This window comes from Homarus americanus, unplaced genomic scaffold, assembly GCF_018991925.1.
Source record: "Homarus americanus isolate GMGI-L3 unplaced genomic scaffold, GMGI_Hamer_2.0 scaffold34360, whole genome shotgun sequence".
NCBI lineage: Eukaryota > Metazoa > Arthropoda > Malacostraca > Decapoda > Nephropidae > Homarus > Homarus americanus.
In genome coordinates, this window is record NW_024739403.1 from 10,225,248 (window position 1) to 10,246,007 (window position 20,760).

The 20,760-nt window shown below is 37.2% G+C and overlaps 1 protein-coding gene across 1 annotated transcript in view; it reads left to right on the top strand.

The window, feature by feature from the left end:
- The window catches only part of LOC121874644 (valine--tRNA ligase-like), a 54,597-nt gene that overhangs the window by 24,737 nt on the left and 9,100 nt on the right, over nt 1-20,760 (top strand). Inside the window, exons 3-4 of the mRNA XM_042378873.1 lie at nt 16,528-16,636; nt 20,144-20,294. Coding sequence (XP_042234807.1) covers nt 16,528-16,636; nt 20,144-20,294 — 260 coding nt within the window. The remainder of the gene's footprint in view (nt 1-16,527; nt 16,637-20,143; nt 20,295-20,760) is intronic.

Below are 20,760 nucleotides of genomic sequence, written 5' to 3' on the forward strand. Positions count from 1 at the left end.
AATCCAGACTATACTGTATTTATTTATTTTTGTTTCAGAAAATGCTCCTGATTTTCAACCTTGGAATTTGCTACCAAACAAGGAACTCTCCTATACCTGGAATTGAAATTTTATCAGAAAATTTTTCCTAAAAATGGAATTTTCTAGAAAATTCCTGGTTTGGGAATAATTTTCCGAGGGGCACATTTTCTGAAAAATTCTGAGAAAATTTTTACGGTACCTGGAAAATTCCGGGGATGGCGAGTTTTTTTTTCCCCCAGTTTGAGAGATGAAAATCAAGCGCATTTTCCGAAAATTCCACAAAAAATTTTTCCCATATCCGGAAAATGCTGGGATGGGAGATATTTTTTCGTGTTCGAAAGATGATGCAATGCGCAACTTCTGGAATTTCAAAGAAAATTTTTCTTTCACTCAGAAAATTCCAGGGATGAGGGATTTTTTCCAGCTCAGAGATGAAATAATGCATCATTCTGGAACTTGTGAGAACATTTTTCCATTACTCGGAAAATTCCAATTGTTCCAGCTCAAAAGTGTGACACAAGCACGTCATTCACGAAGGTAACATGATGATAAATGAAAACAATTAAATTTTACGTACCAGAAAATATGTTGAGTGCTGCAGAGGGTGGTAAGGTGAGGTTGTGGGATCAGAGTCACTGGGAGTTACCTCCTTAAAATAGCAAGTTTAATATCCAATGCATTTCCTTTATGGAATCTTTTATCACTACTGTTTTCACTTGAACTTGATGGTCTTTTTCCACTCATCTTGATTAAGGAAGGGTACACAGTAACAAAGACACATAACTGAACACAAACTGGGGGAAAGAATTCAAACTGATTGTTGTTGTGGTTGGCTATCAGCTTATGAGGTGAGCCTCCTGGCAGTCAACTTGTAGTTACCATCAGAATCCGCAAGAAATAAATTTTAGAATTTTGGTGTTTTTTTTTTTTTTCAATATCGTGATTTTTTCTTTTGAAAATATTAATAAATTAACCATAATTCCGTAAGGGTGAATAATGGTTGCCCCTCGAAATCGAGGATGGCCAGCCCAAGGGCCACCTAGGCGTGAATTTTGTTTTTTAGGTGTAGAAGCTGTCGCCAGCACAACAACCACACCCTAAGTTAACGAGTTGCATGACCCAGTGTCAAGGAATTGTCCGAGAAGTCCGGACAACTCACCGACTGCACTGGCTAACCATTACCCCGGAATACGATCCGCAAATCGATTAACATCCAGGTCCCCAATTACTCCTGGGTAGACAGAGGCAAATGGCAATAAGAAACTTGGATGAATACAGTCCTAAACACAAGCTGGGAAAAGAATTCTAACTGAGCAGCACCATTGTTGTGGTGGTTGTTGGCACCTGTGGCTGTGAAGAGCCTTCCAACTGCCTTGTGGCCACCACAGAGAATCCACATAAAATAATTTTCACAATTTGGGTAAAAATTTGGCTTAACCCTTAGGCCCCGGGTGACGTTCCAGAACGTCCGACTATTTTCTCGTAATTTTTTTTTTTTTTTTTTTTTTTTCCACTATTTAACCCCGCAGGGGGGGCGGTAATGCTAGCAGCACCCTAACCTGGGGCATAAGGGTTAAAATTTTGATTTTTTTTTATCCAAATTCCGTAATGGCGATTTTTTTCCGTAAACCGAATTTATGGTCATAATTTTAAAATAGAGTCAGGGCAAAATTCCATATCCAGAGAATCCGTAGCATGGGGGATGCCTGTATATTATTTTATGTACAAAGAATAGTTTCTTCCACTCACCTAGGTGAGGCGACACAGTTCATCTATTTAATCTGGCACTCGCCAGGGAAGGGTAGAATCTCCCATGCATCCCATATAGGTTGCACATATTATGCCAGTCTTGAATTGCATCATATCTTGGAATATGGCAAGGAATTGCACATCACTTTTTCATAGCAATGGCAATACAGGAAAATCATTCGGGGTAGCGATCATCGTAAAACTATCTTAGCCATCTCAGAATGGTAAATGTTGTTAATTTTTTAACATAATAAAACTGACCGAACATATACAGTAGTACCCGATTTACGCGGTCAATTGAACCCACAGGGTACCGCGTTAAGTGAAATCCGCGTAAATGGAACAACAGAACATATGGGATTAATTCCAATAGAGACTGGCCCGACCCCCAAACTCTACTTTTTCCGACACAATACCTATGTTCTAGTAAAAATAACATCTTAATTTTGTGATGGTACATGCACACAATTAATACTTAAGAGAAATAGAGAAATACAGTCGCCAAGTTAATGTCCATTCAAATAATGGACTCAACTCCCTCCCCCTCTTCTCACACTACACTGCTGGCTCTTCCCTCTCTGAGAAATTTTGGGGGGAAAACCACTAGATTTTAATAAATAATACTTCAAACTAAAGTTAGGATAATATAATTGACATTGCTGGATTCCTTGTAAGACCAGGAATATTTTGAATATAAATGTCATAAATTTTGCACAAAAGATAACATATTTACTCAGAGTAAACATTATATCTAAAGTTTGTATGTCTAATGCAAAATCTATGATGTTTATATTCAAAATGATCATCATATTGTAAGAATTCCAGCAATGTAAATTATATTCTGGCCGGGTAATTTGTATGAATTTCATGAGGTGAATAAAAAATAAAAAATATCATACTTCACTGCGTATATGAGTAGATGAACCGCGTTAAGTGAAAGTTCGGTTCTGGCGCAGCACCGCCTATATGAGAAATCGCGTTAAGTGAAACCGCGTAAAGCGGGGTAATACTGTAATGGTCATTACCTGTAGTTGAATTTGCATTGTATGGGGATGTGATGGGCAGGGTCTGACTGTAGGCAACATTCAGTTATAAATTGTTATTAGTATTTATAGTATTACACCCCAACCAAAAAATGGTTAGACAATATGACAACAGGCAACCTCACCGGGACAACAGGAATCGTATGTGTTCATTTTGAAATTCATCGGACACTGTCAGTAAAGATGCTTTTTGACTATGTGCACATGTAAACCTTAATACAGTACAGTATTACCCCACTTAACGCGGTTTCGCTTAGCTCGTTTTACCGTATACGCGGTGTCTCGCCAGAGCCGAACTTTCACTTAACGCGGGTTTTTCCACATATACGCGGTGAGTGTCCGGCTCGAGAGCTATTTTTAGATTCGCCCCGCCACCCTGCCTGACTGCCTGTTTTAGCTCATAAAATTCATACAAATTACCCGGCCAGAATATAATTTACATTGCTGGAATTCTTACAATATGATGATCATTTTGAATATAAACATCATAGATTTTGCATTAGACATACAAATTTTAGATATAATGTTTACTCTGAGTAAATATGTTATTTTTTGTGCAAAATATATGACATTTGTATTCAAAATATTCCTGGGCTTACAAGGAATCCAGCAATGTCAATTATATTATCCTAACTTTAGTTTGAGGTATTATTTATTACTAAAAAGGTAAATATTCTGGTTTTCCCACACATCAGGTAGGGACGGTTACTGGGGGGTGGGGGGAGGGAGGGACCGACCGACCATCTGTTACTGTGTGAAGAATATTTTTTTTTCTTTATTAACTGAAGATATTTGTTTTAGCTCATAAAATTCATACTAATTACCCGGTCAGAATATAATTTACATTGCTGGAATTCTTATAATTTGATGATCATTTTGAATATAAACATCATAGATTTTGCATTAGACACAAATTTTAGATGTAATGTTTACTCTGAGTAAATATGTTATCTTTTGTGCAAAATATATGACATTTATATTCAAAATATTCCTGGTCTTACAAGGAATCCAGCAATGTCAATTATATTATCCTAACTTTAATCTGAGGTATTATTTAATACTAAATGTTAAAATTTAGTTTTTCACCCATCTCTTGAAGGGAGGATTGGTGGGGGGTGGGGGGAGGGTTGGGACGGACCGCGTGGTTGGAAGAGGGGGGAGGCAAGGTGGGGTACTTTGATTGACAGATAGTGTCGTGAAGAATATTTTTTTTTTATTAACTGAAGATATTTGTCTTAGCTCATAAAATTCATACAAATTACCCGGCCAGAATATAATTTACATTGCTGGAATTCTTACGATTTGGTGATCATTTTGAATATAAACATCATAGATTTTGCATTAGACATACAAATTTTAGATATAATGTTTACTCTGAGTAAATATGTTATCTTTTGTGCAAAATATATGACATTTATATTCAAAATATTCCTGGTCACAAGGAATCCAGCAATGTCAATTATATTATCCTAACTTTAGTTTGAGGTATTATTTATTAAAATTTAGTGGTTTCCCCCAAAAATTTCTCAGAGAGGGAAGAGCCAGCAGTGTAGTGTGAGAAGAGGGGGAGGGAGTGGAGTCCATTATTTGAATGGACATTAACTTGGCGACTGAATTTCTCTATTTCTCTTAAGTATTAATTGTGTGCATGTACCATCATAAAATTAAGATGTTATTTTTACTAGAACATAGGTATTGTGTCGGAGAAAGTGGAGTTTGGGGATCGGGCCAGTTTCTATTGGAATTAATCCCATATGTTCTGTTGTTCACTTAGCGCGGTTTTCACTTAACACGGTACCCTGTGGGTTTTATTGAACGCGTTAAGCGGGGTACTACTGTACATAATTCTTGTCTAAAGGTATTCTTTAGCCAGTGGCAGGGCCAAGGTGTGGCTTGGGGCGGCTGCAGCCTCCCCATGATCTCCATCAGCCCCCCAAAAGCCATCCTAAATAATAATGTAATTTTTCGGAATAGCCTTCCCAAAATATTTATCATACCTTGCGATGAAGACTTTACTGCAAATCATTTAGTCACTGTCTGACCATCTTCAGTCCCCTCACCTCCAGCTGGCTTCTGCTGTGGATCTTGTTAAGTCAGTCCTGTCTGACCTTCAGGTAAAATGCTGTGAAAATTCATGGCAGGGTATCTGGCAAGATGCAGTTCATTTGTGTGAAACAGCTGATATTGATGTTCAACAAGAAAAAGTGCGACAACGATCTCAGCCACACCATTTACTGGAGTTTGTTGTTGATTCTCAACTTGGATATCATCAGAAAATTACTACTTCTCAGGAATTTTGTACACATGCTTACTTTCCTGTCATAGTCAAGTTAGTTAACGAACTAAACAGACAATTTTCAAACAACTCGTGTAGCATAGTAAGGGATTCATCAGCACTGAACTATCAAGATGTTTCATTTATAGAGAAATCTTGTATTCTGGAGATAGTATTTCACTGGTATCAAAGAAGAAAATTTTAAGTGTTGAGCTTCATCAAGTACGGCATCTTCTTGAGAGAAAAAACAACAGGGTCATACTATCACTTCACTTCTCCACTTTAAATATCTGTAATTTTTTTTTTCAAATAAATTTAGTCTTCACTATTTTGATGGCTTGCTTATTGATGTAATTTCATTATGTAATTATTGTTCTTATTCTTATGTATGTACAATTGCATGGTTTCTCAATCCTGTGTAATGTGAATAAATGCATCTTCAGAAAATTGCTATTTTTATTGATATGTAATATACTGTACATTCTAAGTAAAAGTAGTGTATAGTGACCCCTCGTTTAACGAACACCTCGGTTAACGTAATTTCGATTAACGAACTGCCTTCCATAAGGATCTTCAATTCGATTAACGAAAAAATTTCGGTTAACGAAGTTCTTACGAACCGACCTCAACATGTTTTCGCTTGCACTGACCGGGCAACCAGCTTTAGTATCAGTCCGCCAATACATTAATCGGTTCTAAGGCTTAAATTCCTTACTATTTTAGTAAATATCAAGAAGTTTATACTATTCAATAATTTTAAAAGTTTAATATTCAATTTTTTAGTCATTTTAACAATTATTGAACATAATTGAAGGTTAAGTGACTAGTTTAATGCGCGGCATCCAGCCTCTTAACACAGCAAACAGGAGTTAGTCTCTCTCTGTTTTCACTGGAGGTAACATCGTGCTTGAGACTCTTCAACTAAACGCTTTTTTTCTGTGTTTCCAAGCAAATTATTGGTCATTTTGAAATATATTTTACATATTAACAATATATAATGCAGTGCAGTGTTGATTTAAAGAAAATAATCTTGAATTACACCAAGAGAGCTAAAATTTTATGGGTGAAATGGCGCCATGGGGTGACTTCTCTTTCACCCCAATGCCTTCTCTTCTTCCTTCTCCTCCACCCCCATTCTAAATCCCATCATCATCATCATCATCCAGGAGCCTTTTACATACACACCTCAAAGTAAGTGAACTTTTCTACCATTTTTGTTGAATTTAGGAAATTTTCGGTGAGCTGGAACCAATTACCCAAAAACCCATTGAAACAATGGTTTCGGTTAACGAACTTTTCGGTTAACGAACGACCTTCTGGAACGGATTGAGTTCGTTAACGGAGGGGTCACTGTACTTGATTTGCACACGCAGCTTCCAGACAAATCCCCTAGCCCCCTCTTCCAACCAGATTGCTACCCCTAAGCCCCCCGTATAGTCAACCCTCGCTTTACGCGGTCCCACATTCCGCGTTTCCACGTTTACGTGGTACCCTGCCGAAACAGGAATGCTCACATTCCGCGGTGCATGTACCCCTTTACGCGGAGAGCGGCTGGCGAGCCGCGCCATTTTTGGATTCAAACCTCCCGCCATCTCTCCCGCCATCCGCCATGTTGTGTAAGCTGTGCGAGCATGGTGCGCACAAGGTCGCCCAGTCATCAAAACATTACCGAGTTCTTCACCGCCACCCACCACAGCCGGCCCAAGTCAGTGATAGTGATAATTATAGTGAAGATATGGACTTATATGGACTTTGAGGGGTTTGACAAAGAGGCCCTGCAAGCCTCTATGGTGGATAGTGATACAATTGATACAAGTGATACAGGTGGGGGCCAATAATCTGCCCTCTGCCTCGGAACCAACCGCCCATTCCCGTGTGCCCAGCCATCTTTTCTGTTAATGTAAGTGTTAGAAAACCTAATATTATTGATATTTCTCTTAATCATTAATTGTTTGTGCATACCATCATAAAGTTAAGATAATATTTTTACTACAACATACCGTATATACCCGTGTATAGCACGAGTTCTTAAGACCAAAAAGTTGGGGGTCGACCTCTATACGGGTAATAGTTTCGTTAGCTTGAAAAAAATTTACCAGTAACTACCAGTAAACAATGGAAACGATGCACCAACGCACCACCCGCTGTGAGTGTCGGTACAGTTGCCAGGGCAGATCTCTTGCGTCATCATAGCAAGCCCAAAGTAGCCAAATGCATGGTATGGTATGCACAGGAGTATGTAAAACATAAAGTATTCATTTTTAAAAGTTTATTTATAGATACATAAATTTTTGTTAATTAAATTTGAAACATCAATATGATGTGAGTCAGGTCATCTACACACAGTTGCCAGTTTCAAAATTTTCCTTTTAAAATTTTAAGTTACCGAGTATTTCTTTTCCCAAATCGTTTTACAATACTGTAGGTAAAACAGTATACTATTGTGCAAACCCCACAGAAAAAAAATTAACAAATGGAGACACCAAAAATGTAAAAAAAAAAAAATGCTGTCTGACTTGCAACACTGTTGGTAGGGTCAGGTGGTTCTAACGGCATCCTGTCAGTACCCGGTAATCATATTTTTAACAGTGTCTAACCTCAATTACTGTAGTTTATCTGATGTAGGCAATATGAAGTAAAAAATACCAGTTAAAGTGAGAAATTGGAAGAGAATAAACAAGAAAGATGTTGGGCTATTTTTGGTAGGGCTGAGGGAGAGAGTACCAGCTGTTTGGTCTTTTTTGGCGGGAGAGTCACGCAAATATCCGTACTAGTATTTGTTTGGTGTCTTCTGTATTTTTAAAAATGAATACTTGTAAATTAAAAGTACCGTAACATTGTATTATATAAAAACTTGTCATATTTCTGGAAAATAAGAAGCAAGAAAATAAGAATACACCGGTAAACACAATTTCAACGTACGCTAAAATTAAAAGCTGCTTAAGAAGGGCCGATGCAAACACAAAGCCTCCACGACCAGGGCTCTGCCGTATCAGCTAGACGGTACACGTGTTTTTCGAATCGTTTTCAGTTAAAAAACTTTTACATCACAAGTGAATTAGGATAGAATATTATTGTAATATAACAGTTTTTAACTGAAAACCATTCAAAAGGCGATTACGGTAACATCTTGTGAACGAAAGAAAGCGAGTCATTGTTTTTGTCACGATTTTATCCCACTTTCCACTATAATACGTACGTCATTTCAGCAAAAATATTACATTTCCATATTCTCAGAAATAAATAGTAGTTTTGCTGAAACGTGATGTATTTCAATGTAAATTAGGATAAACTACATGCAGAAAACAAAAGACTTTACCTAACCTTCCGATGTTCAAGATATGTTACTCGTATTTTTAATAGTTTTCGGTTAAAATACTGTTATATTAGTGATATTCTATTCATACTGTGGTTGATATAATACCTTCACGGAAATGTAATATTTTCTGCTGAAATGACATACGTATTACAGTGGAAAGTGGGATAAAATTGTGATGAAAACAATGACTTTCGCTTTGTTTCGTTCAAAAGATGTTACCGTAATCACTTTTCGAATGGTTTAGTTAAAAAACTGTTGTATTGTATTACAATAATATCCTAATTGACTTGAATAAATATTACGATACCATATTTCTGAATATTTTCATTAAAATCCATCAAAATAATTTTCCTTGTCATCGTCTGCAGCACCAAACAGCTTCTCCCAGTCCTCTCCTTGAACAGGGCTAGAGGGACGTGTTTTTCGAATCGTTTTCAGTTAAAAAACTATTACATCACACGTATATTTTACCTAAACTGTGCCTGAATGAATATATTCTCGGAAATAAATAGTAGTTTTGCTGAAACGTGATGTATTTCAATGTAAAATAGGATAAAATACATGACGAAAACAAAAGACTTCACCTAAGCTTCCGATGTTCTTGAGATGTTATTCGTTTTTTTAATAGTTTTCGGTTAAAATTCTGTTATATTACAATGATATTCTATTCATACTGTGCTTGATATACTACATTCACGGAAATGTAATATTTTTTCCTGAAATTACGTACGTATTACAGTGGAAAGTGGGATAAAATCGTGACGAAAACAATGACTCGCTTTCTTTCGTTCAAAAGATGTTACCGTAATCGCTTTTCGAATGGTTTAGTTAAAAAACTGTTGTATTACAATAATATTCCCTCCTAATTGACTTGAATAAATACTTGAATGGAAATATACAATATTTTTGTTGAAACTACCTGCGTTTCAGTGTAAAGTGTAGTAATAATAAATGGTAAACAAGTTTATAGGACGTAGAGTTTTTCTGAAGGTTTTGTTGTTCCATTACCCTCAAAAACTTGGGTCGACCTATAAACGAGGAATATCATAAATTAACGATTTCTTGGTCATAAAATCGGGGTCGACCTATATACGAAGGGGGGTTATAGACGAGTATATACGGTAGTTGTGTGTCGTCAAAAAGTGGAGTTTGGGGGTCGGCCCGGACTCTATTTCAATTAATCCCATATGTTATGTTATTCACTTTACGCGTTCCTCACTTTCCACGGCACCCTGTGGGTTACATTAACCACGTAAAGTGAGGGTTGACTGTATACAGAATCTGGAGCCACCCCTGTCTTTAGCTCTGGTTGGGAACTTAATCTGCCCCCTATGCATGTTTCCAGACTATGTATTGAACAACAGATGCTCTTGTTCTTCTCGAGTCCTCAGTCTGTGAGGCTTTTGCTCATTACCAGCATGTAGTCTGTATATTTTTTCGACCTATAAAAAGCATACACCACAGCTTCGAGATTTGGTATCCTTATGTTGCTTCACAATGTTGGATTGCGGGGAAATTTATCATCAATAATAGATCAGTTTTTGAGACATTGCACTTAAGGGTCCACATAGCCACAGAAATGTCAGCACCACATATTCAAGAGGATGGGGTTCCTCAGGGCAGTGTCTTGAGTTTGACCCTATTTGCCATCGCAATAAATGAGGTAGCAGCATCAGTTCCAGGTGGTGTATCAATCTCATTGTATGTAGATGTCTTGGCCATTTAGTAGGCAGCTTCCTGTATGTCAGTGGTTGACTGTTGCATGCAATTTGCACTTGACAAGGTTTCACATTGGACCACAGAGCATGGTTTCAGATTTTCTCCCTTGAACACCATTACCATGCTTTTCAGCCGCATTAGAGGTGTTCACCCAGATCTTGATCTACAGCTGTTTGGTTGTCATGTGCAGTGTGTCACAGAGACTCGTTTCCTCGGCATTATCTTCGACAACTGGCTTTTGTGGCTGCCACATATTCGTTACCTCAAAGAGTCTTGCCAGCGTACTGTCAATTTATTGAGAGTCTTGGGGCACATGTCATAGGTTACAGACCGTGGAATTCTGCTACACCTTTACCACATGCTAGTTAGACCGAAACTGGATTATGGGTGTGAGGTGTATTCCTCAGCCACTAACACCAGATTCAAATCACTGAACTCTATTCATCATGCTGGGGTGCGACTGGTGCCTTCAGGTCTTCACCAATCCAGAGTCTGCTTGGTGAAGCTGATGAGCCACCCCTTCATCTTCAACAACAGTATCTTCAAGTCTAGTGTTGGTTTCGCTTCCACCATCTTCCACAGTGTGTAACCAACACTTGTGTAGTTGACGAAACTATGTGCCCATACTACACTCGGCATCCAGACCTCACACGACCTTTTGACTTGAGAGTACGGGAAGTTGTGAGACTTCTTTATCTTCCTCCTGCTTAGATATGCCCCATGCAGCTCCATAATGTCGCTATGTTGATTCTCCCAGAAGTTCACGTTTGTCAGTATTTTAATGAAAGAAAGGACTTACTCCATCACTTTTTTTTTTTAAGAGCATGCCTCTTCTCACAGCGGGTCTATTCCTTTATACACTGATGGCTCGAAGCTAGATGAGAGGGGTGGGTTTAGGGGTGTTCTTTCCCGATTTCTGTTGGGACAGTAGTTTTCCCACTATGGCATCTATATTTACTGTACAGCTTTCAGGTATTTTACTTGCCCTCAAGATTATTTTTACTCAACCTCATAACGATTTTACAATTTTTAGTGATTCTCGTAGTGTTCTCCAGGCCTTAGTTAATGTCTCATCACTATATCCCTTAGTTACAGATATTTTACAGTGGCTGTTTCTCATCCAATGTTGGCCGGAAAGCCAGTTTTTGCTGGGTTCCACCCCATGTGGGGGAGAAAGGGAATAAGTGTGCTGATGCTGTGGTGAAAGCAGCTGCTTCTCACCCATTGGCAAGTTGTTCCCCTCTCATATGAAACCAGTAATAAGAGCTGAGTTGGAAATGCAGGTAGGATGCTGCCTGAGCAAACATGCTCTGCAACACCCACCCTGCATTGGGTGCCTGGGGATATCAGGCACAGTAGAACGTCGATTTAAAGCGATTCAATTTAAGATTATTGATTTAAAGCGACACCCACAATTAAGGACAATGTTTTAATTGAAAGGGAATCTTTCCTATTTAGCGAAAGTCATTTTTACGCATCATATTTTAAAATGCTCGCCTAATGTTTCTCTGGGCACGCTACACTGTCCTAAGGGCAAAATTGTGCTGTACATTTCCTCAAAATAATTTACTAAATGATTAATACAATTTTTGTGTAGTGCAAACTATAGCACGATTATATTCAAATTAATCACTATCGTATAAGAATTCCAGTAATGTAAATTATATTCTCCCTGGTCACTTCTGTAACATATTATAAACGAAAAACAAAAACTCGATATACAGTGGGGTATGCTATAACGAACGGATCCTACTACGAATATTCCTATAACGAACGGTTTTACCTATAAAATTGAGAATGCTATAACGAACGCAACTCCTACAACGAACGCGGATGAATACGGGACTATTTCGCCTGGCGCATGAATATTGTTGTACCGCGACCCACAACAAGAGCGTCAGGCGCCATCTTTGTCTCATTGTGTAGCCAGTGCACCACTGTTATTGTTGAAATTTCGTCTTTTGATGTGGAAATTCGCGTTATTTGTATAACTATTTTGTTATACAAGTATACAATTGTAACAATGAGTCGTCCAAAGCGAGTGAGAAAGCTAATAACCCTTGAAACTAAGAAAGAAATTGTAAAGAAACGTGAGAATGGAAGAAGCATTGCGAAACTTAGTGATGAATATGGGATGGCTAAATCGACTATATGTACGATTTTGAAGAATAAAGAGGAGTTAAAAACTGTGCAAGTGGCTAAGGGAATCTTTAGACTTAGCAAAGCAAAGTGTAATGTGATTGAAGAGATGGAAAATTTACTCTTAGTGTGGATAAAGGAGAAAGAAATGGCAGGTGGTAACATTAGTGAAGCTATAATTTGTGAGAAGGCTAAACAATTGTTTGAGGACCTTAAAGCCAAGACTCCCAGTGGAAGTGATAGTGATGTGCCAGTGTTTAGGGGTACCTGCATGCTGAATAACACTAAGGTAAGATAAAGTACCGTATTTTTTACATTTTCCACAGAATTTTTTCAGTGTTAAGTGGTTGTATTTGGGGGCCTGGAACGGATTAATCCTATAACGAACGAGGTTCTGGAACCAATTACGTTCGTTATAGCATACCCCACTGTAAAGGACATAAACAAATAAATACTTTACTAGACCTTTGGTGCCAACTGTCAAACATGTGTCACTGTCACCTCTCCCCCATCTTCCCAGTCTGGGTTGGGTGATTATTGGCTTACAGTTTTTATCCTATATAACATCACAGTTAGGAGAATATAATTTGCATTGCTGGAATCTTTGCAAGGCAGCAAATAATTTGATTACAGGTTGTATCTCTCTAGTCCGGCATTCTGTGGTCCGGAAACTCCCGTGGTCCTGAACGATTTTAGTTTGCCCAATAGGTAGATAGGCAGCTATTTTTTCATTTTTTCCTTTATTTTTTTCTTTACGTATCTGAATTATTATAATAATTACAGGAGTATTACATTTTCGTCCCTCAGGCCCCAATGTGGGTTAGTGACCTATGCCCGGGTGGGCTAATCCCCGCAAAAAAAACAAAAAACAACAAAGCTGTGGGAAATTAAGGTTTGTTTACATCCGGCAGTTCGGCTCTCTCTCTCTGTTCCTCTATACAGAGTACCCTTCAATATATATGAGCAGTAAATAAGTGTTGCTTTCATATTCTTATGTAGAGTAATGATGATGTGCTTTCACATGTGCACACTTACATACTCGCAGTCTCACTGTTTTTCTTTACCAATAATGGTTAGCTACGTATATTGTTCCATTTATTAACATTAAATAACATTACTTCAATCAACCATATTAATTTTTTTACATTAATTTTACTACAGCTACAACCAGAGTCTTATTTTTTTCAGTTTTATATGTAGAACCAGTCTGTCACTGGTTTTGTAAACATTAACGAAAACAGTGCCGTCTCGTCTCCTCATGTGTTTTAATATTCCACCTTTTATTAATGAATTTTATTGTTCATTTTGCACACACAAACATTAATTCAATAAAAGAAATTCAGAAACAATTAAAACATATATGAACAGTAAATAAGTGTTGCTTTCATATTCTTATGTAGAGTAATGACATTATGTTTTTCACAAGTGCGCTCTTACATATGCGCAGTCTCACTTTTTTTCTTAACCATTATGATGGTTTGTTACTTTTATTGTTCCATTTATTAACACTAAATAACATCACTTAAAACAACCATATTAATTTTTTACATTAATTTTACTACAGCTACAACCAGGGTCTTATTTTCTTCAGTTTTCTATGTAGAACCAGTCAGTCACTGGTTTTGTAATCAACGAAAACAATGCTGTCTCATTGCCTAGTGTGTTTTAATATTCTACGTATTATTATTGAATTGTATTGCTCATTTTGCACACATAAACATTAATTCAATCAAAAAGACATTCAGTAATAAACAATAATGAATCTTTTGTACATAAGAGAAATGACGCTGTTTACACGATTGTGCATGTCTGAACGTTGGCGGGCCGTTCAAACCCGTCGAAATTCGAGTTTCCGTCGTCAAAATTTTAAATTGTGTAGTGTTTTTTTTGTGTGTCCAAATATAAACCATCAAATTAAAAACTCGCAAAACTTGAGAAGCTACTGTACAATATTTAACCCTTCAATATGTCTTCAAGCGTAAGCACAAGTCACTATCTATCCAGGAAAAGGGTGAATTTGCATGGTCCGGCACCGGTCAGGTCCCGAGGTTGCCGGCTTAGAGAGGTACAAGCTGTATAAGTGTCATATATTTTGCACAAGAGATAAAAATTTTAGCCCTTTGTAATAAAATTAGTTAAAACAAAAATTTTTGTGTCTAATGCAAACTATATCATGTATATATTCAAACTAATCACTATCTTATAAGAATTCCAGCAATGTTAATTATATTCTCCCAGGTCAGTTCAGTGACATTTAATAAGAGAAAAACTTCGTCACTCTTAAGGACAGATAAATAAATAAGAACTAGACCTTCGCATCAACTGTCAAACATATCACCTCACCTCACCTCACCTCCCTCCCTCCCCCCATCTTCCCAGCCAGTAAACAGACCATTTCGTATCCCTTAATTTTAGCTGTGTTGATTTATGAGTGTTTCTTTTAACATAATACTACAAAACACAATGTTTTGTTTATTCTAGGAGATGGGCTGAGGTGCATCTGGGTAGACTGTCAGTCTTTTTAGTATTTTGTGTTTCTCTCAAGTACCAAACTAAATTATTCCATTGAAACAACACTTTGATTTAGTGCGAATTTGGTTTAAAGGCACCTCTCTAGGAACGTATCTCCGCTATATCGACGTTCTACTGTACTGTCATGCTGCTGAGAGACTGCTTTGGCCTGCCTCTACAATGACCACACATGGCTGACTTATGGTTTTTTAATGGAGAGGGTGCCCCCCTCCCCATTGTAATGACTGTCTGGTCCCATTGACTGTTCAGCACCTCCTGGTGGAATGCCCCATTCTCAAAGATCTTCGTTGTGAGCACCTCTCCCAGTGTCAGGGTGGAGACAGACCTTACTGTCTCTCTTTGGTGCTAGGGAAGGAGAGGGTAACGTGGGACGGGACATTCTCTCCTTTGCAGAGGAAGCCAGTCTTCTACACAAGCATTGAGTTTTATTTATTAATATTTAAATGGTGTTCATGAAAGTTCTATGTTATTTATTGTGTTTTTACCTTGTATTATTTTATTTTAGTCTTAAGCCTTAATTTTTATCCGGCGACATATGACCTAAGTTGATGTCTAGCATTTGATATGAAGATACCTTCTTAAAAACGTTATTTACTACCTCTTAGTGTTATATGATGATTCAGTTGGGCTACTTGTATTTAGACAAATGATTAATGAATAAACCAAGGTACAGTACAGTATATGCAAATGCATATTACCTGTACAGTACTGTACTTTACACTACAATATTACTTATTAAGTGATGATAAATACATTGCAATAGTATTTATTAAATGGTGATAAATACACTGCAATAGTATTTATTAAGTGATGATAAATACACAACTGTACTGTACTAATTTGCTAATTTTTGAATACAGACATTGTGGTAAGCCAATCAGTTGTTTGCTCTTTGTAAACAAATGATGCATAGTGTTCAGTGTGGGATTCTTTTTTCAGGAAAGGTGATTCTTTTAGGATAATATTTTATCAACCCGGCACCAAATGATCCTAAATTATATGAGAATTGTGGTAAAATTGCATAAAGAAGTGTTAAAGGAATCTTGTGGGAAAGAAGGGGTGGGACCCCCCACCCATGATACCCCCCTCCCCTCTGCCAGCTGCTCCCAGATAAACATTCGTCTTCCACATACAGTATACTCCTACACTTATTTGTTCTTATTTTTATCTTCATAGTGCTGTACAGTATACAGTTTTCTCTTTATTCATAAGACAAATTTTTTGCTTGCTCACATATAATACTTTATAGTAAATAACAATCATCTCAGTGACAACCAGACTTCTTGTCTGATTTTCAACCCAGAGAGTTCTGTTTCATATTTTTTTTATTGTTGATGTAATATTCTTTTAATATCCTTGTTATACACTTAAAGATCTTAGTTGTTGAAGTGCGGTAATAACATAACAACAACTGATTTTCTTTAGACAGTTCAGAAAGCAGTGTTATTCCCCCCAGTACATTTGCTTTTCTCAGACTTTCGCATTTTTCGGACTGGGTTTTGCCCCTATTAGTCCGATTTATCGAGGTTCTACTGTACTTGTGTTCCATTTCATTTTTGTGCCTCAGAAAATTTCCATACTAATGCATCTCAACTTATATACTGTACACAGTAATAGAAGCCAATAGGAAAAATGGTTTCATGTTACTGAATTTCACTTTGTGGAAATATTTTCAGGAACGTAACCCGGGTATGCCTGTATTTTATATTCATTTTGAGTTTCTCTATCAGACAGGTGTATCTTCATGCCATGGTTCGAGATGCTCATGGTCGTAAGATGAGCAAATCCCTTGGCAACGTAATCGACCCAATGGATGTGATAAATGGGATCACATTACAGGTATGTGTGTGTTTTTTAAGTTTTGTACATTGTATGAAGCACCATGGGTACCAACTCAGAAGATATGTGTACCTGTAATATGAATGGCTCTTCTGAATTTTTTTGTGAAAGGGCCACTTTGTGGTGGTCACTTAAAGCTTTCTAGTATGAAGGTCCTTAGGAACTAAATAAAATGAATGCCTCTTCAGAACTTTTTAGTCTGAAGGTTCTTAGGGAACTTTCCAGTATGAAGGCCCCTTTGGAACTTTAGTATGAAGAACATTAGGGACTTTCTGGTTTGGAGGCATTTAGGAACTTTCGAGAATGAAGGCCTTTATGAACTTTCTAGCATAATGGTCCTTAGAAACTGTATAGTATGAAGGTACTTAGGAATTTTCTGGTATGAAGGCCCTGAAGAGCTTTCTTGTATGGAGACTCCTTAGGAACTTTGTAGTATGAAGGACCATAGGAACTTTATAGTATGAAGACCCTAATGAACTTTCTAGTATGCAGTCCCTAAGGAACTTTCTAGTATGCAGGCCCTAAGGAACTTTCTAGTATGCAGGCCCTTTGGAACTTTCTAGTATGCAGGCCCTTTGGAACTTTCTAGTATGGAGGTCCTTAGGAACTTTCTAGTTTGAAGGCACTTAGGCACTTTCTAGTATGGAAGCCCTTAGGTACTTTCTAGTAAAGAGGCCCTTATGAACTTTCTAGTATGAAGTCCCTTCGGGACTTTCTAGTATAAAGGCCCTTAGGAATTTTCTGTTATAAAGGCCCCTTAGGAGCTTTCTAGTTTGGAAGGCCTTAGGTACTTTCTAGCAGGAAGGACCTTAGGTACTTACTAGTATAAAGGCCCTTAGGAACTTTCTAGTATGAAAGTTAGAAGGAACTTTTTAGTTTGGAGGTAATAAAAAACTTTCTAGTGTGGTAGGTCCTTATGAACTTTCTAGTATGAAGGACCTTTATGTACTTTCCAGTTTGGAGGTCCTTCAGAACTTTTTAGTATGAAGGCCCTGAAGTACTTTCTAGTCTGAAAGTCCTTAAGAACTTTCTGATGTCAAGGCTGCTTAGGAACTTTCTAGTACAGAGGCACTTAGGAACTTTCTGATATAAAGACCCTAAGGAATTTTCTGATATGAAGGCCCTTAGAAACTTTCTGATATGAAGGCCCTCAGTTATGTAGTGGCTCTTTTATTTTTTACCTGACCTGACTAGTCACGTCGCCCCGTTTCTCTTAAGCTCCTCTACGTGTGTGTTGGTGTGGGGATTAGTGGATGACATCATTTTGACCTGGCCTCATGTTTAATAAGGTCACCCTGTATATTTAAGCCTCTCTCTGTCCATGTAACCCAGTTGCCTCTGAAGATGTCTTGAATAAAGACAAAAGCTGAGGTGCTCCGTTGTTTCCCTTTCTCTTTGTGATTTTATCAAGATATATATATATGTTGCACTTCTCTAGTCCGGCAACCTCGGGACCTGACCGGTGCCGGACCATGGAAATTCACCCTTTTCCTGGATAGATAGTGACTTGGGTTGGAAGCACTAGCACCACTTTCTCTGCTTCATGGTTTCTTTGAAGACATATTGAAGGGTTAAATGTCGTACAGTAGCTTCTCAGATTTCGCGAGTTTTTAATTCGACGTTTTCTATTTGAATACACAAAAAACAAAACATTTAAAAATTTTGAGGGCGGAAACTCGAATTTCGACGGGTTTGAACAGCCCACCAACGTTCAGACGACGGGCACAATCTGTAAGCAGCATCATTTCTCTTATGTACGAAAGATTCATTATTGTTTATTACTGAAATTCATTAATAATACGTAGAATATTAAAACACGAGGAAATGAGACAGCATTGTTTTCATTGATTACAAAACCAGTGACTGACTGGTTCTACATATAAAACTGAAGAAAATAAGACCTTGGTTGTAGCTGTAGTAAAATTAATATGGTTGTTTTAAGTAATGTTATTTAATGTTAATAAATGGAACAATAGAAGTAGCGAACGATAATGGTAAAGAAAAAAGAGAGATCGCGTATGTAAGTGCACATGCGCACACGTGAAAACATATCGTCATTACTTTACATAAGAATATGAAAGCAACACTTATTTACTGTTCATATATATTTTAATTAATGTTTCTGAATTTGTTTTTATTGAATTAATGTTTGTGTGTGCAAAATTAACAGTACAATTTATTAATAATACATGGAATATTAAAACACACGAGAGACGAGACGGCTGCTGGCATTGTTTTTGTTAAAGCTTACAAAACCAGTGACTGATTGGTTCTACATATAAAGCTGAAGAAAATAAGACCCTAATTGTAGCTGTAGTAGAATTAATGTAAAAAAATTAATATGGTTGTTTGAAGTACCTGTAATGTTATTTAATGTTAATAAATGGAACAATATAAGTAGCTAACCGTTAATGGTAAAAAAAAAGTGAGATTGCGCTTTTGTAAGTGCACACATGTGAAAACATATCGTCATTACTCTACATAAGAATATGAAAGCAACACTTTTTTACTGCTCATATATATTGAAGGGTACTCTGTATAGAGGAACAGAGAGAGAGAGCCGAACTGCCGGATGTAAACAAACCTTAATTTCCCGCGGCTTTGTTGTTGTTTTTTTCGGGGATTAGCCCACCCGGGCATAGGTCACTGACCCACATTGGGGCCTGAGGGGCAAAAATTTAATATTCCTGTAATAATAATAATAATTCAGATAAAAAAAAAACAAAGCTGCTTATCAACCTATTGGACAAACTAAAATCGTTCCGGACCACGGGAGTTTCCGGACCACAGAATGCCGGACTAGAGAGGTACATCCTGTGTGTGTGTGTGTGTGTGTGTGTATATATATATATATATATATATATATATATATATATATATATATATATATATATATATATATATATATATATATATATATATATATATATATATATATATTCTTAAAGTTTTAAAGACAGGTGCAAAAATTGGCAAATTTTATGTGATTAGTTAAGGAATTCTTGAGGGGAACAAGTATGCATTCAGTTTGAGAAGTCATTCATTGACATTAATGTTATTACGTTATTACTGCACATCATCATTTTTGGTCTTTAAATGTGTAACAAGACTGTTCATTACACTGGTCAATCTACAATTAAAAATTATGAGAGATAGAATCATAGAAGTCTATATGTCTGTGTTACAATAAGTAGCTTATTGCAGTACAGGGGTGTATAATAGCAAGCATTTTCCTTATATAGGCTAGCATTTAGTTCATCAATGTAGGCATTATGGTAATATGTATAGTAAGAACATCACACCTCTTTCTGTTTCCCCTGAAGTCTTAGTCCATGTCCTGAGTCAAGTTAAATTTCATGACTATCAACAGTTGTAGAGAAGCTTCTTAATGGGGCTTCATAGTGTTTGGACTTCCAAATTGTTATTGTCTAAGATCTTTTGAACTGACATAAGGAAATAGTGATATTTTTTTCTTTGTATAGTAACCTTTTGAACCATTTACTCCAGGATCTAAACAAACAGCTTGATGAAAATAGCAATTTGGATCCTCGTGAAATAGCAAAGGCAAAGGAGGGTCAGAAACATGACTACCCTCAAGGCATTCCTGAGTGTGGCACTGATGCCCTGCGATTTGCCCTCTGTGCATACACAGCTCAAGGTAAGTACAATACAGTAATATCTCCATTAGCCAGAATCCCTCAAACCCGGAAATCTCCGATAGCCGGAATTGAAATTTGCTCAAAAAATCATTCCCAAAGCTGGAATTATCCAAATATTTCCGGCTGTGGGAAAAAATTTTCCATGGTTGAAAATCGAGAGTATTTTCTGAAAAGTCTTGAATATAGACGATAGCTATTTTGGGGGCACCTGAACAAACTCAGTGTCAGGTGGAGGTAGGGTAGGGAATTAGTGGTCTCATATTACTGACCTGATGATGAAATGTCAGGTCACCCTTTCTTGGGTGGGGGATTAGCAAATCTCATGACCTGAAGATGTCTTGAATAAACATGAAACCTAAGGTATATTTAGGGGAGATTGTGCTAAGTATAAGTATAAATGAGCTAAGTTGTATCCCTTCAATTATATTGTCCTAACTTTAGTCTGAGGTATTATTTATTACTAAA